The following is a 24,326-nucleotide window of genomic DNA, read 5'->3' on the forward strand; positions in this document are numbered from 1 at the left end:
TGTGGTGCACGGCCTGCTCCAGGGACAGGAGCGGGACAGGGCTGTGTGCTGGGACCTGGGCCCTGGATCTGTCCCAAGCCATCCCCTGGCTCTGGGCACCCACCCTGCTCCAGAGGGGACAGAGGGGACAGTGACTCTGGCTGTCCCTGAGCCGCTCCAGCAGGGAAAGGCTCGGTGCCCCCGAATTTTCCCCCTCCAAAGGGGGAAAATCCCACTGCCTCCATGCCCCTACCCCAGTGCTACTCCCAGGAGTGCCCTGGGGGTGACAGGAGGTGCCTGTCACCCCTTGCTGCCTGTGGTATTTGGCGTGTGACCCTTCAGAGCTCGGCCCGGGAGATGCCAGCAGGACGTGGCACCCAGAGAGGTGCCAGCAGACCCCGCAGGTCACAGGTGCACTCCACACTGCTTTGATCACCCTGGAAGGAGAGGATGGGCATGAATATTTCAGGAGCTGGAGGCTCTCAGCTGGCTGCAGGAGTGAAAGGAATTACTGAAAGGTCCTGCTGGTCTCGGGGGATCTGGGAGCCTCTGCCCGGCTCTGCCAGGGAGCCTGAAATTTTAATGCTTGGTTTATTCTCTGACCTTTCCAGCTCTCTCCTCTGCCTCACAGCAAGGCCAAGCATGCCTGGGATTTTTGTCCACGGCCAAAATGGAGATTAAACCTCGCAAATTCAATACACCCAAGGATTTCTCCCGGACCAAAGCTGCCAGGACCGAGGGGCTTTGCCCTCCTGCGGGCAGCCAGGACCTCGCACCTCGCCCCGCACAATCGCGGCGACCTTGCCGTGCATCCTGCGTGCCCCGAGGCTGCTGCCCGGCCGTGGGAGCGGTGCCATCCCTCCCTCGCTGTCCCCGCACGTAGCTCCCTCATCTGACACCTCGGCAGTGCCAGGCACATGAAAAAGTCAGGCAGGTGCGGCCCGAGGAGCTGCCCCGTATTTCATCCCGCCCGGACACCCAGGGATGCCTCTCCCCCTTTTCCCGGGAATGCCTTTGGCCGCAGCAGCTCCTTCACTCTGAATTTTCCTTCCCTCGGATTTTTTTTCACTCGGATTTTTCCTTCACTCGAGTTTTTCCTTCACTCGGATTTTTTTTTCACTCGGATTTTTCTTCACTCGGATTTTTTTTCACTTGGATTTTTCCTTCACTCTGAATTTTCCTTCACTCGGATTTTTTTTCACTCGGATTTTTCCTTCACTCGAGTTTTTTTTTTTTTTCACTTGGATTTTTCCTTCACTCTGAATTTTCCTTCACTCGGATTTTTTTTCACTCGGATTTTTCCTTCACTCGAGTTTTTCCTTCACTCGGATTTTTTTTTTCACTCACAGTTTTCTTCACTCGGATTTTTCCTTCACTCTGAATTTTCCTTCACTCGGATTTTTCTTCACTCGGATTTTTCTTCACTCGATTTTTTTCCTTCACTCTGACCTTCCCTTCACCTCCGGCTGCTGAAACCAGAGCAGAGCTTCCCATGGGAGTTTCTGCGGAATTTTCGCCGCCCTCCGGAGGGGTTTTGGGGGTTGGTGCTGTGCCAGCCCCGGCAGAGCGGAGGCAGAAGTGGCAGAAGCTCCAGTTGCTCCGGCCCTTGCATATTTTGGTGGATTCTCCCACCCACAGGGCACTCGGGGAGTTGCTCCTCAGAGCCCGGAGCGGATGCCGAACATCCTCGGGAAGGGAGGGCGGGTCCTCCCCGAACTTCGGCTGTCAAATGTTTTGGTAAAGATAATAAAAACACAGCCACAGACTGATCTTTTGCTACACCCCGTGTTGTCTCACAGGGAATTTCTCCCAGCTCCCAAAGCCAAAGGAGCAGGTTACAAGCTTCACTTTCTAATAATTTTTTTCCCCTAAATTTTGCTGTTTATTCTTTGAGAGGGAAAAAAAAATAAAGTTTGGAATTGTAGCTTAAAAATCAGAGAGCAGAGAGAAATCCAAGATTCCTGCTGCAGCCAGGGGAAGGATGGGCTCAGTGGTCGGGATTGAAGAGGTTTTTGTGTGTTTGCAGGTACGGATTTCCATCTCAGTGCAACCCAGACAGGTCTGGTGCTGCTCTAAATAAACCAGCTTTTAAATCCTGAGCCTGCTGAGAAATGTGCTGGAGGAAAAGCAGGAGCAGGGGGAGTTTTTACAGCCACAAACTCACCTGGACCAACATCTAAATAGGGAAAACCCAAAGCCAGGTCCTGACAAACCCTGGGGAGACTTTGGCCAAGGATGAAGGGATAAAGGAGCCTGACCCGAGCTGGAGACACTCAGGAGCCTGCAAATCCTCCTGGACACACTCAGGAGTCTGGAAATCCTCCTGGACACACTCAGGAGTCTGGAAATCCTCCTGGACACGGGCCCCAGAGCCCCCAGGGCAGCAGTGATGGGCAAAGATTCACCTCCATCAAAGCAGAGGATGGCAAAGAGAAGGAAATGATCCCAGGGGATGCACGCTGGGATTGTCCAATCTCACAGAAATCCACAGGGAACTTTAATATCAACAGGAAGGGGATCTCCCCCTTTGGTCATTGCAGGCATTGCTGTTGCAAGTCAGTTAAAATATGCTGGTGACCCTCCCAGTACATTTGGGATGTCCCCTAGCACGGTTTAGCTCAGAATAAATCAATCTTTTGGGTGTTATCAGATACAAATCCTCCCCAAAACCGACCAAACCTGAGAGAAAACAGCAACAGCTCCAAGACCCGAAGCCACACACTCCTGAAGGTGTTTTACAGAACTGAACACCAGCCACAGCTAGAAAATTAAACAGCTCTTCAACTCAGCCACATTTACATTTAAATACACAGAACCCACTCAGCCTTTACATGTAAACTTTGTTGGGTACCTCCCGAAAAAACCCGAAATTACAACCAGAGATATTCAAGTACAAATGGTTGTGGTTGCACCAGAGAAAGAACCAAAGCAGAGGTTTTGTTGCTGTGTTTGACTTGCAGCCTCTGCAGGGAACAAAGGTTAAGAACTCAGAGCCTCAGGTGAAAACATTTGGATTTGCTGCTGGCCTTCCAAAGGATCTGGCCTAAGAGGCTGGAAAAGAACAACCCTGAGACTCTGTCCCTTGTTTGTGTCCTGTCCTGGCTCTGGAGGGGCCCAGAGGGACATCAGGGACACCCCAGCCCCCCTGGCACTGCTCTGGTCACTTTGGCTGTCCTGGAGTTTCTCCTGGGGGGGATTTTCTCCCCTCCTTGCCTGGACAGCCACAGGCAGCATTTGGGGTGAGCCCAGGCACGGGCAGGGCTGGGAGGAAAGGAGGGATCCCCTGATTTGGGGAGATTTGGGGGTTCCTCTGCAGGGAAGACCTGAGAGCACAGATCACCTGGCATTTCTGCTGGCACCAGGTTTGGAGCCAGCCCTGGCAGGAAGGAACTTTTCTGGCATGAAGTGGAAAGCAAACCCCGCTGTGCTCAGACCTGGTTGGGGATTTTTCCTCTCCATCTCCTGTCTGATCTCGCAGGAGGACAATCCCATGAGCTGCCAGGACGGGGGATGATGCCCTGTGCATCCTGGCAGCCTCCAGAGCTCGCTCTGGCTGCTCCCAGGGGATCCCCACAGGGACCAGCTGAGGGTTCTGGTGCAAAGCAATCCGACTAATCCGGGCACCTTTTTGGTTCTCCCTCTGAACACCGAGTCCCCTTCACCGAGGGAGCCTGACCCTTTTTGCTCCGGGATTTTCAGGGGGCAGAGCTGGTTTGTTTTTTTGGTTTTTTTTCTTTGCAGCCTGGGCACGGCTGCTCCTCCAGCCCCACCGAGGCCGGGGCCGCTCTGCTCAGCCCCACGCTGGGATTTGGGGCAGGGATTGAGCCCCGCACCTGCCAGGCCGTGGAGAGCAGAGCTCAGGGCTCCTCCCGGCGGGAGAAGAGCCCGGGGCTTTTCCGTGCCGGGAGCAGCCTCAGACCTGGAACACCTGCGGGGGCCGCCGGGCGCCGCCCGGCTCCTTCTCCTCCGCCTCCCACAGGTTGTCGTAGCTCAGGTCGCTCTGGAAGCTCTGGAGCTCGGCGTAGTCGTGGAAGGACGCGGAGTCCCGGCAGGGGCAGGAGCCGTCTGCCAGGTCATAGGGGCCACCTGCAGGGACACGGCGAGGGGTGTGTACAGCTCGGTGTGTATACAAATGTAAATGTAAATGTAAATGTAAATGTAAATATAAATAATAGAAATAGAAATAGAAATAGAAATGTGTAATTCCTACTATTATGAATATATATGTATATGTAACATATAACATTATATATTATATAATATATAATATAGAATATAGAATATATAATATAGAATATAGAATATATGATATATAATATATTTTATATATATATATATATATATATATATATATAAAAAATTATAGATACATATACATATACGTATATATATAGGCATTCAAAAAATATATGTAATGTAATATAATTTTAATTATTGTGGGAGGATGTGGAGTCCCAACAGGGGCAGGAGCCGCCTGCCAGGTCATAGGGGCCACCTGCAGGGAAATGGCGAGGGATGTGTACAGCTCGGTGTGTATAAAAATATAAATAGAAATAGAAATAGAAATAGAAATAGAAATAGAAATAGAAATAGAAATGTGTAATTCCTACTATTATGGGGGGCCTCACCTGGGGGATGCAGCTCGAGGCCCAGGTGTTCCTGAGGCAGGGACGAGCTCTGGGGACAGAGGGAGGGCGTGCTGAGGGTGGCACGGCTGTGCCAGCCTGGGACGCTGCCCGGCGGGCATCGGCCCCACCCCTGCTGAGCAGAGGGCCCAGGGCCCTGCAGGGACCACCCCAGGCAAGATGGGACCCCAGCTTTGCTCCCCTGCACCCCCCGAGTGTCCCCTGCACCCTCTGAGTGTCCCCTGCACCCTCTGAGTGTCCCCTGCATCTCCTGAGTGTCCCCTGCACCCTCTGAGTGTCCCCTGCATCCCCAAGTGTCCCCTGCACCCTCTGAGCGTCCCCTGCACTCCCTGAGTGTCCCCTGCAACTCCTGAGTGTCCCCTGCGCCCCCTGAGTGTCCCCTGCATATCCTGAGTGTCCCCTGCATCCCCAAGTGCCCCCAGCACCCTCTGAGTGTCCCCAGCACCCCCTGAGCGTCCCCTGCATATCCTGAGTGTCCCCTGCACCCCCTGAGTGTCCCCTGCACCCTCTGAGTGTCCCCTGCACCCCCTGAGTGTCCCCTGCATATCCTGAGTGTCCCCTGCGCCCCCTGAGTGTCCCCTGCACCCTCTGAGTGTCCCCTGCACCCTCTGAGTGTCCCCTGCACTCCCTGAGTGTCCCCTGCACTCCCTGAGTGTCCCCTGCATCCCCAAGTGTCCCCTGCACCCCCTGAGTGTCCCCTGCATCTCCTGAGTGTCCCCAGCACCCTCTGAGTGTCCCCTGCACCCCCTGAGTGTCCCCTGCATCCCCAAGTGTCCCCTGCATATCCTGAGTGTCCCCTGCACCCTCTGAGTGTCCCCAGCACCCCCTGAGTGTCCCCTGCACCCCCTGAGTGTCCCCAGCATCCCCAAGTGTCCCCTGCACCCCTCAGGGGAGTTCCCAGCCTCACCTCCCCCAGGTAGGAGCCCTGGGCCGGTGCCCGCGGCTGGAGCCGGCGCGAGGTGCCCGGGGTGCTGTAGATGGGGACCGTGGGCACCTCCCTGCAGTGCCCTGGCAGGGGCTGGCAGTGCCACTGCTCCAGGGACAGCTGCTGGGGACCTGGCACAGTCCCCTGGGGTGGTCCTGTCTGCTCGTGGCACTGCAGGAACTGCAACAAAAACCAGCCCCAGGTTGGAGCCTGGCTGTGCAGAGCTGGGAAATGCCCACCTGGTGCTGCCCACCTGGTGCTGCCCACCCCAAATCCAGCCCCAGGCTGGAGCCTGGCTGTGCAGAGCTGGGAAATGCCCACCTGGTGCTGCCCACCTGGTGCTGCCCACCCCAAATCCAGCCCTGCTGGCAGCACATTCAGGCCAAGCAAGGATTGCTGGTTCTGCCCTCCCCACCAGTTCTGCTCAGGTGGGACTCAGAGGCCAGGGCTCGTCCCCCCCGTGAGCCACAGCCCTGCTGGAGCTGGCCAGAGGTGAAGGCAGGAGGATGAAAGCAGCTCAAGGGCTGCAGAAGGCCAGGCACGAGCCAGGAAGGGCCCTGGAGGGAAGGGGGTCACCCCAGGGTGGGGATGACTCAGGAATCCTTTCCCTATCAGATTCTCACAGGCAGAAATGTGGCCTTTACCAGGCACTCCCTTATCACAGCTGGGGTTTTTTGGGGTGGCCAGAGCAGGCTCTGGCTCTGACTCATCTCCAGTTTCGGGAGCCTGGCTCACGTCTCGGTCCCTGCCTTTGTCTGGTGGTTCCTGCCTCCTCCCGGGGTGGTTGTGATGTGCTCCCTGTGATCAGACAGGGGAAACCAGTTCCCCTCTGCCCTGCCCCGGCCGGAGGGCACAGGGAACTCTGCTGGGCCCTGCCCCACCCTAAAGTGCAGCTCTGGGGGTTCCATCCCTCCTCAGATGGCAGGGAAGGAAATAGCCCCGGGCACAGCTCCTGGAGGCAGGAGCCCGGCTGCTGAGTCAGGGCCAGCTGGAAGCAGCAGGAGCTCCTGCAGGAGGCCCCACTGGGAGCACTGGGGGAACTGGGAGTGTAGGGATCAGTGCAAAGGGGGAGCAGCTGGGAGCTGCTGAGGGTTGAATTCCCACCCAGCTCTGTCTGTTCAACCCCAAGGCAGGATGGAAACAGCGACAGGGCACTCGCAGCTCATCCCCAGGAGGGGCTGGAGTGGGGAATGGCCCTGCAAATAAAGTCCCAAATGCTGCTCATCCACGTGGGGTGGTGGGGCTGACTCCTGGCTGGGCCAAGGAGGGGAATTCCTTAAGGAACAGTCACCGAGGGGTTGGGAAAGTGGCATCACACTAAAAAACTGATGGGGACACGCTGGAAAACCCTTGGAAGAGGAGGCTGTGTCCCATGAGGCAATAACCTCCTACTCATGGGTTGCCTCAGGAGCTGGTGCCCACATCCCAGGGCTCTGGGAGGCATTGCTCCATCTGCCATGTGCAGCCTCCCTCCCACTGCCCCTTTTCCCATGGCAATGCTTTCACACCTGCTCTGAAGCACCTGCCAGGCCCCTGTCCCTGCCAGCAGCACCAGCAGGGAAAGCTGAACCTTGCTTTTCCCAGGCAGGAGGATCCATCCCCATCCTGCATCCAGCCTCATCCTACATCCGTCCTGATCCTACATCCATCCTGATCCCACATCCAGCCCTATCCCCCATCCATCCCTCATCCCCATCCATCTCCATCCCACCTCCATTTCCATCCCACCTCCATCCCCATCCTACATCACTCCTGACCCTAAATCCATCCTGATCCCACCTCCATTTCCATCCCACCTCCATCCCCATCCTACATCCCTCCTGACCCTAAATCCATCCTGATCCCACCTCCATTTCCATCCCACATCCATCCCCATCCTACATCCCTCCTGACCCTAAATCCATCCTGACCTCACCTCCATTTCCATCCCACATCCATCCCCACCCCACATCCCCATCCCAATCCATCTCAATCCATCCCCATCCCTCCCCCATCCCCATCCCACACCCATCCTGATCCCGTGCCCACCCCTCCCTTACCCTGCCCAGCTCCAGCTGTGCCAGGGGGTGCTGCTGGGAGCCGTGTGCTGAGTAGGGCTCGTGGTACAGCGGGGACTGCGTCTCTCCCTTGGGGTTTTCGGGGATGAGGCTGCAGACGCTCCTCTCCCCGTCCTGGGGCAGCTGCTGCCCGCTGCTCTTGCCCTTGGATTTCCTGGCGCTGTTCCCCCTGCGCAGCTCCTGCGTGGGCAGCCCTGAGCTGGGCCAGCTGGGCTGTGCCAGGCTCTGCAATGAGAGGACAGACCCTGGAGCTGGCTCTCCTCGGGCTGGGAATGCACACGGGCATCACTCCGGGCTTGGGAATTGCCAGGGTCCTGCCCTGGGCCCTGCCCCACAGCTCTGCCACCCCCGGGTGTGTGATTCCTGCCCTGGGGCAGAGCAAAAACCCTGCCTGGCCATCACCTCCACCCCCCTGCAGCTTTTATTTTGGGATTTCCCAGCCTTTGAACCTTCTGTTTGCCCTTTTGTAATCTTTTGTAATCCCCAAAAGCTCTAGTACAGGGCAGAAGACTGGGATGGGACTGGAACTGGGACTGGAACTGGGATGGGACTGGAAATGAGACTGGGATGGGACTGGAAATGGGATGGGACTGGAACTGGAACTGAAACTGGGATGGGACTGGAACTGGGATGGGACTGGAAATGAGACTGGGATGGGACTGGAACTGGGATAGGACTAGGACTAGAATGAGACTGGAACTAGAACTGGGATGGGACTGGGACTGGAACTAGGACTGGGATTGGACTGGAACTGGAACTGGGATGGGACTGGAACTGGAACTAGGACTGGGATGGGACTGGGACGGGAACTGGGATCCCTCAGCAGCCTTTTCCCTGACCAAGCTGAGCCAGGACAAGCCCAGGCTGCAGGCCAGGATTTGCTCCAACCCCACAGCAAACGCTGCCAGCAGCCAAGGCAGCGTCCAGCCCCAGCCCAGGGGCTCCCCACAGGCACCCCAGGCTGCTTTTGGGGTTCACTCACATGGAGAGGCTGGGAGTAGCCAGGGGAGAGGGGCTCCTCGAGCAGCCGGCCCTCGGGGGTCAGCAGGAAGGAGTGGCCGTCGGGCAGGGAGCCGCTGGTCTGGGACAGCTGGGTCAGCGTGGTCACTCTCCCTCCGGACGCCCAGGAGTTCGTGCGGCCGTCAGAGCTGAGGGATCCTCTCCCGCTGCTGGTGAACTGCACGGGGACAAGGACATCGCTGGGACACAGCCCTCGGGCTCTGGGCTGTGTCCCCATGGCCAGCAGCAGCCCGGTGGCTGTGCCTGGGGTGTGGGATGTGCTGGTTTTGGGGTGGGAGAGGAAAATGAGCAGCAGGAAAAGGGTGCCCATCCCAGCTGGCAGATGGGTAACCCGTTCCTGGCAAGAATCACAGAATATCCCAACTTGGAAGGGACCCACAGGGATCATGGAGTCCAAAACCCATCCCTGTCCTTGTGCCAGTGCCTCACTGCCCAGCCCTGTCACAGGCCGTGTCCACCCTCTGCTTTTGAAGGAATTCAATGTCTTTTTTTTTTTTTTTTTCCTGTATAATGCCCTGTATTAATAATTTAAATAATTTAAAAATAATAAATAATTATTGAAATAATCCCCGGGGATCAGCAGCGTGCTGGCAGCTTCGAGCAGAGCCTGTTGTGTCACCGGAGCGTCACACAGGTGGGACAGCCGTGGGTTCCCACCCAAAGCTCCAGCATCCCGTACCTGGCTGGGGTGTGGCGGCTTTGACCCCACAGAGAAGCTCTCGGAGCCCGAGAGGGAGGAGTCAGCGTTTCGGAACTGCGCGGTTTTGAGGCAGTAGAGCCACTCCTGGTAGTCCTGGTAGCTGGGACAGGTCACCCGGATGGAGTTTATCAGTCGGCCTGGAAAAACATCCCCCCCACTGCTGATCCCGGGCCGGACCCCTCGGGAATGCCCCTGCTCCATCCCAACCCGCATTCCACGGGATCGGGAGGCGCTGGTGCGGGGAATGCTCTGCCCTTGGTGCTGCTCTCCTGCCAGGACACAGAGCATCCCAAATTTCCCAGCGGGGCAGTTCAGGAAGCCTGGCTGCCCACCGGGAGGGTGCCCCCGCCGCACCCCCGAGCCCCCCGTGGCTGTGCCGGGTCCTCCCCACCCCCGTGCCGGACACCCACCTTCGATTAAAAAGGAGGTTTTGTCATTCTCCTCAAAAAGCACCTGGATGGCGTTGAGGGGGAGCTCTCCCTGTGGAGAGAGGGGCAGGGCTGGGATCACGGAGCCAGCAGAGCTCCTGTCCGTGCCATGGGGCACAGCTCTGGGGTGCAGCCTCTGCGGGCACCTGGGCAGCCACAGTCTGCTCCTGCAGGGAGAATCCCAGCGGGATTGCTGCCTCCTGCACATCCCAGTGGGATTCCCACGTCCTGCACATCCCAGTGGGATTCCTGCTGCCTCCTGCACATCCCAGCAGGATTCCTGCCTCCTGCACATCCCAGTGGGATTCCTGCCTCCTGCACATCCCAGTGAGATTCCTGCTGCCTCCTGCACATCCCAGTGAGATTCCTGCCTCCTGCACATCCCAGCAGGATTCCTGCCTCCTGCACATCCCAGTGAGATTCCCACATCCTGCACATCCCAGCAGGATTCCTGCCTTCTGCACATCCCAGTGAGATTCCTGCTGCCTCCTGCACATCCCAGCAGGATTCCTGCCTTCTGCACATCCCAGTGGGATTCCTGCTGCCTCCTGCACATCCCAGTGAGATTCCCACATCCTGCACATCCCAGTGGGATTCCTGCTGCCTTCTGCACATCCCAGTGAGATTCCCACATCCTGCACATCCCAGCAGGATTCCTGCCTTCTGCACATCCCAGTGAGATTCCTGCTGCCTCCTGCACATCCCAGCAGGATTCCTGCCTTCTGCACATCCCAGTGAGATTCCTGCTGCCTCCTGCACATCCCAGTGAGATTCCTGCTGCCTCCTGCACATCCCAGCAGGATCCCTGCCCCCAGGATGGTGCTCCATCCTCCCCTTCACAGAGACACCCCCTGGATAAAGTCCCACCTCGGGAAGCTCACCAACATCCCACAGATAACTCCAGCCCCGCCAGCCGCTCCCCCTTGCTGGTTTCCACCTTGCCCAGGGCCTTTTCCCACTGGAGGATTGGGGTGAGCCCCATCCCAGCCCCTTCCCTGCCCCACACCCTTGGCAGGGGCAGCTCCTGTGGTCGCTGTGAAGCTGCAGAACAGAACAGAACTGCGGGCAAGGGAAGTGCAGCAGCCCCGGAGGAGGCTCCCGTGCCCTGACACGCCTGTGGAAGAGCAGGTTCCTGTCACAGGCTGCTGAATCAGCGCCGGGAGCGCGGCTCCGGCACCGTGGGAAGGGAGCATCGCCTGGGAAGGGAACATCGCACGGGGCAGGTTTAGGGTTTCAAAAGAGATGAGCTCATGGGAGAGCCCAGCCCAGGCCCCCTTGCGTGGTGCCCCATTCCCAGGAGCTGCACACAGCACATTCCCGAAACCAGGCTGTGCCTGGGGCGTGTCCCAGCTGCTGGAAAACGCCGTCCAGAGCTGCTCTGGGGTGGGGAGAGCTCTGCCTGCCCATGGCCCTCCTCCCGGGAGATGCTCTTCCCAGCGATAACAATAAAAGCGTTCTGCAGGATGTGGAGCCGCGCGGAGCAGGGCCCCGGGGGGTTCACGGTGCATTTCACAGCCCTGCAGCTCCGCAGGGTTGTTTGTCCCTGGCTCGGTGACTCAGGGATGCAGCAGAGCAGCAGCTCCGGGGTCACAGACAGGTCACCGCTCCTTTTGGCACATTTGTTCCAGCACAGGAGGAGCAGAGAGCTCTGAGTGAGCCATCAAACGATGCTCGAGATCACAGAATCACAGGAAGGGAAGGGCAGAGAGGCCCTCGAGCACCACGGAGCCCAGCCATTAACCAGCAGAGCCGTGCTCCCACGCAGCTGTGTCCCCAAGTGCCACCGGGGATGTCACTGGTTGATTTTAGGGCCATTCTGACTGCTCAGTGCCACTGCCTGCCTGCGCTGAGGCTCCAGCACTGCTCCCACAGGCAGACACAGCAGAGGAGCTGCTCTGGCATCCCTCGGGATGCCTCCCTGTCCCTGCTGTCCCTTCTGCTCCCGCAGAGGGAGAACGCTGCCAGCGCTGCACCAGCAGCAGCCTCCCCTCCCCTCCCCTCCCCTCCCCTCCCCCCCCTCCCCTCCCCTCCCCTCCCCTCCCCTCCCCTCCCCTCCCCTCCCCTCCCCTCCCCTCCCCTCCCCTCCTGTGCCCTTCCCCACAGGATCAGCTGTGCTGCCAGGCTGCTCCCAGCTCCAAAGTGGTCCCGTGGCACAGAGCCTGGGGGGCAAAGCCCCCTGAGGGGCACTCTGGGGCCGTGCCAGCTCCTGTCTGCAGCAGGAGGGCCGGGCTCCCTGCCAGCACAGCCTCCCTCCTCCTCCTCCTCCTCCTCCTCCTCCTCCCAGAGACTCCTTGGCAGGCAGCTCCTTCCCCCTGGGCTGCTGGAGGAGTGCAAGGTGTTTCTCATGGGAAGGGATCTTGCACCATCCCTGAGCCTGCTCCCTGCCAGCTGGCACGGGAGGGACACCAGGAGCACAGGGAATGCAGGTGGAGAGCAGCAGGATGCTCCGAGAGGAGCTCACCTTGAAACAGAGGCCACTGGGCTCCTCGGACATGATCACCAGCGTGGAGGGGTAGAGCACCAGGAGCCGGTCGTGCTGCTCCTTGGGAAGCAGACAGGGAGAGGGTTGGATCCCTGGGAACAGCCAGGGCTCAGAGCTGGGGAGCCCTGGGCTTTGTCCTGCTGACAGCAGCCTGGGGCCAGGGCTCTGGGAACAGCTGAGCTGAGCTGAGCTGTTCCCTGTGCTGGGAGATGGATTTGGGAAGGGCCAGGCTGCTTCCCTCTGCTCAGAGATGGAGCCTGCACCAGTGACTCCATCCATCCATCCCTCCATGGATCCATCCCTCCATGGATCCATCCCTCCATCCCCCATCCATCCATCATCCATCCATCCATCATCCATCCATCCATCCATCATCCATCCATCATCCATCCATCCATCCATCCATCCATCCATCCATCCATCCATCCCCCATCCATCCATCCATCCATCCATCCATCATCCATCCATCCATCATCCATCCATCATCCATCCATCCATCATCCATCCATCACCCATCCATCCATCACCCATCCATCCATCATCCATCCATCCATCATCCATCCATCACCCATCCATCCATCCATCCATCATCCATCCATCCATCATCCATCCATCCATCATCCATCCATCACCCATCCATCCATCCATCCATCCATCCATCATCCATCCATCCCTCCATGGATCCATCCCTCCATCCCCCATCCATCCATCATCCATCCATCCATCCATCCATCCATCCATCATCCATCCATCCATCATCCATCCATCCATCATCCATCCATCCATCCATCATCCATCCATCATCCATCCATCCATCCATCCATCCATCCATCCATCCATCCATCCCCCATCCATCCATCCATCCATCCATCCATCATCCATCCATCCATCATCCATCCATCCATCATCCATCCATCACCCATCCATCCATCCATCCATCATCCATCCATCCATCATCCATCCATCCATCATCCATCCATCACCCATCCATCCATCCATCCATCACCCATCCATCCATCCATCCATCCATCCATCATCCATCCATCCCTCCATGGATCCATCCCTCCATCCCCCATCCATCCATCATCCATCCATCCATCCATCCATCCATCCATCCATCCATCATCCATCCATCCATCATCCATCCATCATCCATCCATCCATCCATCCATCCATCCATCCATCCATCCATCCATCCCCCATCCATCCATCCATCCATCCATCCATCATCCATCCATCCATCATCCATCCATCCATCATCCATCCATCACCCATCCATCCATCCATCCATCATCCATCCATCCATCATCCATCCATCCATCATCCATCCATCATCCATCCATCCATCCATCCATCCATCCATCATCCATCCATCCATCATCCATCATCCATCCCTCCCTCCATCCCTCCCCAGAGCCGTGTCCTACCTGGAAGGGCAGGTGCTGGAGCTTCACCTTGGACACGCAGAGGATTTCTCCCAGGGATTCCCGCTGGGTCCCTCTCCAGTCCTGCACGGGCAGGTTCTGCACGGACCAGCGCAGCTCCTCCTTGCCCCCGGCGCTCTGCGTCCAGCCGCTCTAGGGACAGCACACACTGACCACCCGGCCTTCAGCCACCGCCCGCCCCACCTGGGGACACGTTTTTGGTGTGGCAGGAGCAGGAAAGAATAGATAAATCTGGGCAGGAGGCAGTGTTCCAGCTGGGAAAGGATTGTCATTCTCTACACCGAGCATCACCTGGAAATGCCTTTCCAAGGGGGATATTTCTGTTTGACAAGTGGGGAGGGAATTAAAACACCCTCAGAGACTGGGAGAGACAATTTATCTGTTTTCTAGGCTTCAGCCTCCTCCTCCTGATGTTTTGCAAGCTCTGGGTGGTTGCACAAGCACCCAAAAGCGTGAGAGCTCCTCTGAGGCAGCCCCAAGCTCTGACCCCATGGAGGTTGTGCTGCTGGTGGCACCCGTGGGTGGCAGCTCTTCCTTCCAGCACATCCCCCCTGCCAATGGCTCTCAGACCCCTCTTGCAGGCTCTTTTTGCACCTTTTTTTCCCCATCAAAGCCCCCCAGAGGGAATCCACCCGTGTCCCAGCTTGAGACAGCAGTGGGACACGGATGTGGGACACCCACCTGGGACAGCAGGGGCAGGGCCAGGCTCCCTCCACAGAGCTGGATCTGCTTCTCCAGGTGGTACAGCCACTGCTTCAGCTCAGCCTCGGACGGGCAGAACACCACCAGGGGGTTCAGCAGGGGCCCTGGGGGTGGGAGAGCCAGGGTGAGCGGAGCAGAGCCGGGCAGGGGTGGCAGCATCCATCGGGAGCCAGCTGGCAGAGCTGTGACCCTGCACAGCCCTCCTCGGGGTGTGGGGACACCAGAGATCTGCTGCCACCTCCCTCGAGTCCTCGTGGCAGAGCTGCCACCCTGCACAGCCCTCCTCGGGGTGTGGGGACATCCCTGCCCTGCTGCCACCCCCCTCGAGTCCTCATGGCAGAGCTGTCACCCTGCACAGCCCTCCTCGGGGCGTGGGGACACCCCTGCCCTGCTGCCACCCCCCTCCAGCCCTCCCTGCCACCCTTTTGTCACATCAGCCTTCCCAGACTGCTCCAGCCCCTTCTCAGACACACCAAGCCCTGAGCACCAGACACTTTTTAACCCCGAACCGGGCCAAGAACAAATCCCAAAGTCATCCCAAAAGCCAAGCCTGACCTCCAGAGGTGGATTTCAGCTTTCAACCCCCCCCCAGCAGTTTGTGGGAAGCCTCTCTGTGGGCAGGGACTGTCCCAAGGTGCTGCTCCCTCAGCAGAAAGCCCCGTGTTATCTCCCAGTTGCAGCTTGGCTCTCCAGACGGAGAACACCAGTAGCTTTCTGGCACTGTTTGTTTATTTATTGCCTCACCGAATCTAACCCGTGCCAGCCAAGCTGAGGATGACTCCAGACATCCCCTCGGAGGGAGGGACAGCCCTGCAGCTTGTTGATTTTAGAGTTTCCAGCTCTCACTCGTCTCAGGGCATGAGCACAGCCTCCCACACCCTCTGCTACCTGCTCCCAGCACAGCCTGCTGAGGGCAATAACCATTCCTGGCAGGATGCAGAGTGGATGTTGTGATTAATAATTTACCACTCGGCCCATATCAAACCCTGCTTGCTGCAGGCTCAGAAGGATCTGCCTCCGTGGGACTTGGAGGTACCCAGATAAGCCCACACAGGACTTTGCCCTTCTGTGCTATCTTTAGTGCCCTAATTCCTGCATTATTTATAAACAACGTTTCACTGAGCCTTTGAAGTGCATCTGTCTTGCAGGAAATGCAGGGTAAACAAAGCTGAGGTGGGGAGCCGGGGCAGAGACTCCGGAGTGACTCCAAACCCATGACAGCAATTTGGTGTCACGCATTTTCTGGGCATCCACGTGTCTGTGGCTCTGGAGCTCTCCTGTTTCCTCTTCCCTTGGTTTCCCGGTGTGATGCTGCTCTCGGGGCATTCCCTGGGCATCCACACCAATTATAAATGCAAATCAAAGCCAGCAGGAACCGTGCTGCCAGGGCACGACCCTCACCCCCGGGCACACCCCGAGGGCATCACCCATTGCCACATGCAAACAGGGCCCAGAAGGAAGAGAAAATGAGGAAAGGAACTCCTGGCACACGCCCGGGACTGTGGCAGCAGCTCTGGGGGTGCTCCCCGGGGCTGGGACGGGGAGCAGACCCATCCCAGTCCCCCTCCCTGGGCTCCCTGAGCCCAGCAGCCCCACAGACCCACCTGAGATGTGGAAAGCGTGGTCCTGCTGCCCGGGGCTCTGCCCAGCCCCCAGCTCACGCACCTCCAGCTCCTTCAGAGGCAGCAGCCCCTGGGGAAGGAGAGCAGGGGTTACTTTTGGGCTCCATCCTGCAGCAATCCTCTGCCACGCTGAGGAGGATCTTTATATTCCACAGGGTTTTTTCTCTTTCCATTTTAAGAGAAACCTCAGCAAAACAATGGGGATTTAACAGGAGAAAGGCAGAAAACGGGACTGGCCCTAAAGGAAAATTGAGCTGTCCAGTTCCCAGACTCTGCATGCTCAGATTCCCACTCTGCTAAAGCCCAGGAACAGGTGACAACTTTGTCCTCCCTCTTCTGGGCTCCCTAAACAACCACCATAAAAGATGCTAATGGCTCTAATGCCTTTGGGCACATTAATTCCTTGTTAATTCCTCCACAATTAATAAACTCAGGAGCTGTTTCTAAAGGAGTCAGGAGAGTTTGAGATCTTGTTTGTCTCCTGACATGGGAATTTTCAGTTGAAGGCTGCCTTGGGGGTGACTGGAGAGGTTTTCCTGATGTTTTACACCAACCTCAAGTCACTTAAAGGCTAATTAATCATTTCTAAGAGGAACTAATTTTACAATCACCTCCCAAACATGCTCAGTTTTAGTTCCTCAGTTGTGTGGAGGAAGAGAACATTCAGGGCTTGTTGTTTCACAGCTGTGGCTGTTTGGCTGTGGTGCAGAACAGTTCATTCATTATTTGCAACTCCCCAGCACCACCAGGTTAAAAGATTCATGAGTGGTTTGCCAGCAGAGCTCCCCGAGGCTCAGCTTTCTCTTCCCCCCTTCTCCCACAGAATAATTAATGTTGGAAAAGCCCATGCTGCAGATGGAGAACTCCCCCTAGTCCCCCATGGGCACCAAGGCCGGGGGGATTTGGGGTTTCCCAAGGCTCAGCTCCCTGTGCCTGCTGCTCAGCACAAAGGTGGCTCCAGGTCACCTCCCACCTGCTCCTGCCTGTCCCTGGGCTCCTTCACCCCTGGCCCAGGTGACCCTGAGCTGCTCTGGGGTCAGGCTTTGGGACAAAACACCCTTTTGGAGTTTGGCATCCCCGGGAAGGGACTTGGGGGACATCTGCCGGAGTTTGCCTGCCCGGTGCCCCCAGCGTGGCCACAGTGCCCAAAGCCCAGCTGGCCCAGGTGAGGCCCTACCTGGTAGGTGAGGCCGTTGGGACCCGTGGACTGGAAGTACAGGTAGGACTGGAACAGCTCCAGGAAGCAGCTGTTGACCTCCTGCAGAAGGGAGAGTTTGGGTTATCTCAGGACACATTTGGGGTCATCTCAGGACACCTCCCAGCCTCCCTCTGCATCACAGGCATGGAAAAGCTTTTCCAGGGGCCACATCTGTGCTGATGGAAGTGTCCCAGGTGCCCACAGGGATGGGAGCAGGTGGGCACCACGTGGCAGTGCCCAGAGCAGCCCAGGGAATTCTCCAGGATCCCATTTCCCAGAATTACTCCTCCCTTCCCCATTACTCCACGTCCCTGGGCACAGAAACCCCCACAAAGAGATGCCTCAGGTTTACCTGGCAGTGCTGGAACTTAAACTTGACCTTGGAGTAATAAATAATTTTGCCCAAATTCCTGACAACCGTTTTCCTTCGGCCCTTCTTGAATAGGCTGGGGAACCTCTGGTCCAAGTTTTCCTTCTGGTTTTCCTGCTTCTGAATAATCTGTACCGAGGGAAAAGCAGATCAGAGCTGGAGGAGGAGACATTCCCAGAACATCTTCCCAGCAGGGATTCCTGGGAAAGGCGCCCTGGGCAGGTGCCCAGGATGGGCTGTTTGTTGTTGGGTCTCCTTGCCAACGTGGGGCCGGGGCTCGGTTGCTGCTGGGAGCCTGTGAGGAGATCCTGACCTAAAGCTGGGGTTTCTGGGCTGGAAAAGGGGGGGCAGAGGCACATTTCACTTTCAGGGTGCCCCAGCTCAACAGAAAAACCATCCCAGTGCATCCTGAGTGTGCCTTCCATGGGGGGGAGTGGAAAGGTTTCCTCTGTTCTGGTTCCACCTGGATCCCTCAGCTCTCCCAGCTCGGGTCCCACTCAGATCCCTCGCTTTCTCTGGGTTCTGGCTGCCAGACAGTTTTGGGGCAGAGCCACAAAAGCAGCTGCACGGCAGATTTTTGTCCCTTCAAAAAGCCTGGAAAAGCTACAGGAAGCACCACAGGAGAGCCAGGGCTGAGGAGAGGAGGCAGCACTCAGGGCTGGGGGCTTCCCTGATTTCCTGCTTCTATGGGAATTCTTCCCTCTGTGCAGGAGCACAACCCCACACCCCTCACTTCTCCCCACCTGGGGGGATAAAGCTCTTCCTGCTGTTTTTCTGGGAAGAACCCTTGGGTTCCTGGGGGCTGGCTGGTGTCCTTGGGGAGGAGGGAAGGGCACTGAGCACTGATCCCCTCAGCTCCACACCCGCCTGCACCTGAGCTTGGCTGAGCACATGCAGGCTCTGGGAATTCATTCCAAGCCAAAACCGGCTGGGCCAGGGGAGGTTTGCAGTGGTTCCCTGGGGTTCAGCAGGGCTGGTGACACTCCCAGCACGTCCCCATTCCTGCTGTGCCCGTTCCTGACCCCATTCCCGATCCCGTTCCCGCTGGGCCGTGCCAGGACAGCTGCGCGTGCCCGTGATGGATGAGGATGAGGAGCCACTCCACGGACACCCAGCTCTGTCCTGCGGGGCCCCTCTGTGACTCACCCCTCTGGCATGGGGTCAGCCTGCTCCAGACAGCCCGGGGAACCGGGAATGGGGCCGGGAATGGGGCTGGGGAATGGGAATGGAGCTGGGAACGGGAATGGGGCTGGGAATGGGGCTGGGGAATGGGAATGGAGCTGGGGAATGGGAATGGAGCTGGGAATGGGAATGGAGCTGGGAACGGGAATGGGGCTGGGAATGGGGCTGGGGAATGGGAATGGAGCTGGGAACGGGAATGGGGCTGGGAATGGGGCTGGGGAATGGGAATGGAGCTGGGAACGGGAATGGGGCTGGGAATGGGGCTGGGGAATGGGAATGGAGCTGGGAATGGAGCTGGGGAATGGGAATGGAGCTGGGAATGGGAATGGAGCTGGGAATGGGAATGGAGCTGGGAATGGAGCTGGGGAATGGGAATGGAGCTGGGGAACTGGGAATGGAGCTGGGAATGGAGCTGGGGAATGGGAATGGAGCTGGGGAACTGGGAATGGAGCTGGGAATGGAGCTGGGGAATGGGAATGGAGCTGGGAATGGGAATGGAGCTGGGAATGGAGCTGGGGAATGGGAATGGAGCTGGGGAACTGGGAATGGAGCTGGGAATGGAGCTGGGGAATGGGAATGGAGCTGGGGAACTGGGAATGGAGCTGGGAATGGAGCTGGGGAATGGGAATGGAGCTGGGGAACCAGGAATGGAGCCAGGGAACTGGGAATGAAGCTGGGAATGGAGCCAAAAGTGGTCAGGACCCTTTCACCTGCAGAGCACAGGGCTCCTTCCAGGGCCTCGCTGAATTTGGAGTGTTGATTTTAGGACATGAGTTAACCCTTTCCTGCTGAAATCCTCCCTCCAATTTCCCAGCTGTGGAACAGAATTTAGGGAACACACTGCGTGCCCAGTAAATGTCTCACTGGGGCAGCTCAGCGTAGGAAAAATGGTATTTGTGTCACAAATGCAGAGCAAAGAGCAGCTGGTCACGGGTACAGCAATAACAAAACACAGGATAAGGGCACCAGCAGCACCTGGGAGTGGGGAGAGGGTGAAGTGATAAAATCATGGGCTCGGAGATAAGGAACAGCACCAGCCACCAGCTGCCGGGGCACTGCTGCTGCAGCCAAATTTCCCAGGAATGAACAAGGCACTGAGAAGAGAAAGAAGTCTGGGAGCTGGGAATGCAGCAGCAGCGTTGGGAAAGAGCTTCCAGAGGGATCCTCCCGCGGGCAGGAGGGAGAGGGAGAGCTTCCACAGCCACTCGTGTGGAATAGTTCCCTCACCCAAGCAAGCCTGGCAGGGGTGGCAGTGAGCCCGAGGAGATGGATGTAATGGCTGAGCACAGGAGCAGCTCCAAGGCCGTGGAAAAACGGGATCACACCCCTGCAATCTGCTGCCCTTCCAGCTCCCACACCATGGGGATGCCTCAGCCAAAGCTAAAGGGGTCTGGCGTTTTCCTCCCCTCCGGAATCCTCCCCAGGCTGGGCTCTGCGCCCTCCTCCAGCCCCATCCCGGCCATTCCCGTTATCCCAGCGCTCCCGCTGGCTCCCAGGCACCGCCGATCCTTGCAAACCCGGTTCCTCCCGAGGTGCAAGTGCCCTGACATGTTCTCATCCTACAGGTAGAACGAGTTACTCATTAACTGCTCGGCCCCTGCAGCCCCCGAGCCCCGCGGTGAATCAGCAGCAGGAAGAGCTCAGCTCGCCCGGGGCTCCAGGAGCTGCTGTTTCATGGGAAAAACACCAAATGAGCGGCTCCTGGGGCACATCCTCCCCCCGGCTGTCACTGGGGGCTGTGGGAATCAGGGCAGGGGCTGCTGGGGGTGCCAGAGGGTGCAGGGATGTCACCTGCCCCGTCCCAGGTGGCCTGTCGTGGTCAGGAGTGGGCGATGCCATCTCCTCTGAGGTTGCCCTGTGCTGGCAGCTCGGCTCTGAGCCGGCCCTGCAGCTGCTGCTGCTGCCAAAAACGCAGCAGGGAGAGAGGGGCAAAGCCCAGGCTTCCTCCAGGCCACACAGGGAGCTTGTGGCTGAGCCCGGAGTTTGCATCCCCTCTGCCCCAGGCGAGGGTAAGGGCTGCAAACCTGCTCCACCCTCCTTCCTTCCATCCCTGGAGAGATCCCGCACTCCCTGCGGTTCCCAGATGAGCATCTCCCAGTGACCTCTGCCAGGATTCCTCCCCCAGGACCCTCTGACTCTGACAGCTCATCCTACTTCCCCAGGGAAGAATCCAGGATCCATCTGGGGCCTGTTTTTTGCTGCCTGATCCTTTTGGATCCAGCTGATTCCCACGGGGAGCCTTCCCTGCAATTCCCTCTGCCTAGCACTGAGGCCGTGCCTCAGTTTCCCCTTCCCCACGTGCACACAGCCGGGATTGATGAACGCCCAGCACAGCCCAAATGCTCCCAAAATTCCACCCACACCCCCGGCCCACCCAGCGGGACCCACCAAAGCCTCGGGGGCTGCTGGCTCCCCTCTGCTTTCCCCAGCAGCGCTGGAACGGGGCCATGTGGCCACAAGGCTGGGCCGTGCCCGGGGCAGCCCTGCCCTTCCTGATTCCCTTCCCAGGCTCCTGGCTAATCCGCTCCTGCTCCGTCTCACTGCGGCGTGGGAATGAATCATCCCACCTGCCAAAGCTCGCTCAGGTTTTCCCTTCCCTCGCAGGCGACCCAGAAACAAAAGAACCCAGAGGAAAGGTGTGGGGGAGATGTCCCCATGTCCCCGTGTCCCTGCTGGGCTCCCAGCAGCACCCCTGGCTGAGCCAGGTCCCCTCCACACCTGCACGGGGACCCAGCTGCTGGGAGGGGCTCATCCCTTCCTGGCATCTCCTCGGGACAGGGCTGCTGCTGCCCCCAGACCCAAACCCAAATGCTGTGCTCGGGGTGGGTGGGAATAAACCCCTGGAGCAGTGGGGAGGGGGTTGGAGGGTTGGACTTGCCTTGGCTGGAATATACTGCAGGATTTTGTCCGTGGTCGTGTCTCTCTCCTGGCCTCCATCTATCCCAAAGAAGCTGGGCAGCTTTTTCTTGCCATTTTGTCTACAGAGGGAAGGGGAAAAAAAACAAAAAACCAAAACACACATGGAAACACAGATCCAGGCTGAGGCACGGTGAATCCTGCCCAGAAATAAGGAAGCCACGACACCAAGCAAGCAATTTGTCACAAGCTTTCGAGTCATCCCAGCCCAGCCAGGGCTGACAAAGCCTTGGAGAACTGGAATGGGGTTTTGCTGCATTTGTTGGGGTTCTTCTGCTTTTTTTACAGCTCTTTGTTCAGCCAAATGATCATCTTTGCTCATCTGTGCCCCCAAATGAGCACAGGGCCCGGATGTTCCATGGCAGAACACAAAAACCAAACCCAGCTCCTGCAGAGCCCCTGGAGTGGGGATGGATCCGCACAGATCCACAGGCAGATATTCACAGGGAGGGCTCATTTCTGCCTTGGTGGCTTCCCCCTGCCTTCCCTCCCACTCCCAGTTTCTCCCTGGGTGCACACCAGTGCCAGGCAGCCACTGGTGCTGCTGGGAACTGCTGGGACTTCCTCAGATTGCAGCAGAAAACCAGGAGAATCCCCACGAGCGTGGGAAGCTGGGAGTCAGTGGGACAGCAGGAGCTCTGGGGCTTGGTTGCTCCACCACAGCACCCTGATGTGAGATCCCCAGAGCCCAAATAACCCAAGGGATCCCCTCTCTTTTACCCCCAAACACCCCAAGGGATCCCCTCTCTTTTACCCCAAACTCCTGAGGGATCCCCTCTCTTTTACCCCAAACTCCTGAGGGATCCCCTCTCTTTTATCCCACAGGAACTCCTCAGGTTTGCCCCTGGCAGCACAGGACACCAAGGGGACAGCTCAGGGTCTCCTTTCAAGCAGAAACCCCTCAGCCTGGCAGAGTTTTGGGGGGTTTTGGCACAGCCCTGACACTGAACCCAACACAGACAGGTTCATGAGGAATCACCTGGTTCCCTCCAGAGCTCTTTTCCAGCTCTGGCCGTGCTGATGGGAGCAGTGGGAAAGCTGGGAAGCTGCAGTGCATTCCCTTGCTGTCCCTATTTTGGGACAGCCACCCACGGCCATGGTACCTGAGCTCTGCCCTGGCCAGCCCAGCACCCAAATCCCCAAAGGATTTCACGGAGATTTTCTGCTGCTCCTCCTTTGGGTTTACAAACACAAATCTGCAGCGGGGTGATGGGATTTGGGTCTTTTTCCCTAAAGCCTGAGGAGCGGGAATGTTGTTTTCTCACAACAGTACCACAACTGTGAATAAGAACACTCACAAGGGAAAACAGGGAATATCAGGTGTTCTGCACCCTGTCCCGCTGGAGGAAGCTTAATTACCCAAACAAAAATTAACTCAGCAGCACTTCTCCCTAAGGCTGGTGTTCCCTGCCGGCTGAGAATTCCATCCCAGGCACTCGGGGCGAGCTGGTCCCGGGGTCTGGCAGTGCCCAGCACTCCCAAAACCTCCGGGAAATAAATAGGAAATCCCCGCCGGGAGAGTTCCCGCAGGAGATCCAGCCCCGCTCCCGCATCCCAGAGCCGGAGGGGGTTACTCACTCCTTCTTCAGCGAGGGTTTCCTTCGGAAGGAGTTCCTGAAGCCGCCGGGAGCCTGCGGGACGCAGGCGATGTTCCCCATGCCGGGATCGCTGTGGGATCGCTGCGGGATCGCTCCCGGCCGCTCCTCTCCGCCCGCCGGGACTCGAGTGGGTGTGGGCAGAGCCCAAAGCCGATCCTGCCCCTCGCTCCCGCCCCGCGGGCTGGGAGGGGCGGGCCAGGTACCTGTTCCTGGGAATTCACCCCGAGCCGCCGGCATTCCCGAGCCACCGGCGGCCGGGAGCTGCGGCCGCCCAGAAACCCATCCCGCAGCGTTCTCCCTAAAGGAATTCTGCCCAGAAACCCATCCCGCAGCGTTCTCCCTAAAGGAATTCTGCCCAGAAACCCATCCTGGAGCGTTTTCCCAAAAGGAATTCTGCCCTGAAACCCATCCCGCAGCGTTTTTCCAAAAGGAATTCTGCCCAGAAACCCATCCTGGAGCGTTTTCCCAAAAGGAATTTTGCCCAGAAACCCATCCTGGAGCGTTTTTCCAAAAGGAATTCTGCCCAGAAACCCATTCCGGAGCGTTTTCCAAAATGGAATTCGACCACCGTACGGGTGGAGATAAGGATGCAGCGAGATAAAGTTGGTGGTTGTTGTTTAAGCATTAACAAAAATCCCCGGGGTTGAAGGGCTCCAAAGGGTTCCCCCTTCCCAGTGGGGTTAAAAATATAATATAAAATTATATTATATTAAAAATATAAAAATAAATGGGAAAAAATATCAAACGGGACACTAATCAAAATCTAGGAATGGTGGGAAATGGATCAAGGGAGCAAAGAGCGAAAGCAGATGTGCATGAGCAGCAAAAAAAGAATATTTGTAGAATAAATGCTTTAAAAGAAAGCAAACTGAAGATTCCTGACTGTGCTGTGAGTGCCTCACTGCATGGAAATATAAACAATAAAAATGAGAAGTTAATGACAAAAGGTAAATGCAGACTCAATATTTCTGTGCTAAAAAAAAAAAAAACGGAATTACACCCATAGGGAACGAGAAACCCTTTTTATTTTCAGGTGGCTGCTTAGAAGTAAACACA

At 57.5% G+C, this 24,326-nt stretch overlaps 1 protein-coding gene across 3 annotated transcripts; it reads right to left on the reverse strand.

The window, feature by feature from the left end:
• Positions 1-2,454: 2,454 nt before the first annotated feature.
• On the reverse strand, positions 2,455-23,370 carry PLEKHN1 (pleckstrin homology domain containing N1). Of its 3 annotated transcripts, XM_053997850.1 has the most exons (15): positions 23,251-23,370; positions 21,635-21,734; positions 17,557-17,703; positions 17,184-17,264; positions 15,989-16,076; positions 14,364-14,488; positions 13,665-13,814; positions 12,217-12,297; positions 9,738-9,807; positions 9,307-9,464; positions 8,590-8,784; positions 7,590-7,832; positions 5,533-5,730; positions 4,608-4,656; positions 2,455-4,065 (listed from the first exon to the last, which is right to left on the reverse strand). In XM_053997850.1, the coding sequence occupies exons 1-15, from the start codon at positions 23,328-23,330 to the stop codon at positions 3,893-3,895; spliced, it is 1,938 nt and encodes a 645-aa protein (XP_053853825.1). In that variant the 5' UTR covers positions 23,331-23,370; the 3' UTR covers positions 2,455-3,892. The 3 variants fall into 3 exon arrangements, with proteins under 3 accessions (XP_053853825.1, XP_053853824.1, XP_053853826.1); XM_053997849.1 differs by lacking the exon at positions 23,251-23,370 and having other exon boundaries at positions 21,635-21,967; XM_053997851.1 differs by lacking the exons at positions 5,533-5,730; positions 23,251-23,370 and having other exon boundaries at positions 21,635-21,967.
• Positions 23,371-24,326: the final 956 nt, after the last annotated feature.

This window comes from Vidua macroura, chromosome 23 (assembly GCF_024509145.1).
Source record: "Vidua macroura isolate BioBank_ID:100142 chromosome 23, ASM2450914v1, whole genome shotgun sequence".
Taxonomy (NCBI): Eukaryota; Metazoa; Chordata; class Aves; order Passeriformes; family Viduidae; genus Vidua; species Vidua macroura.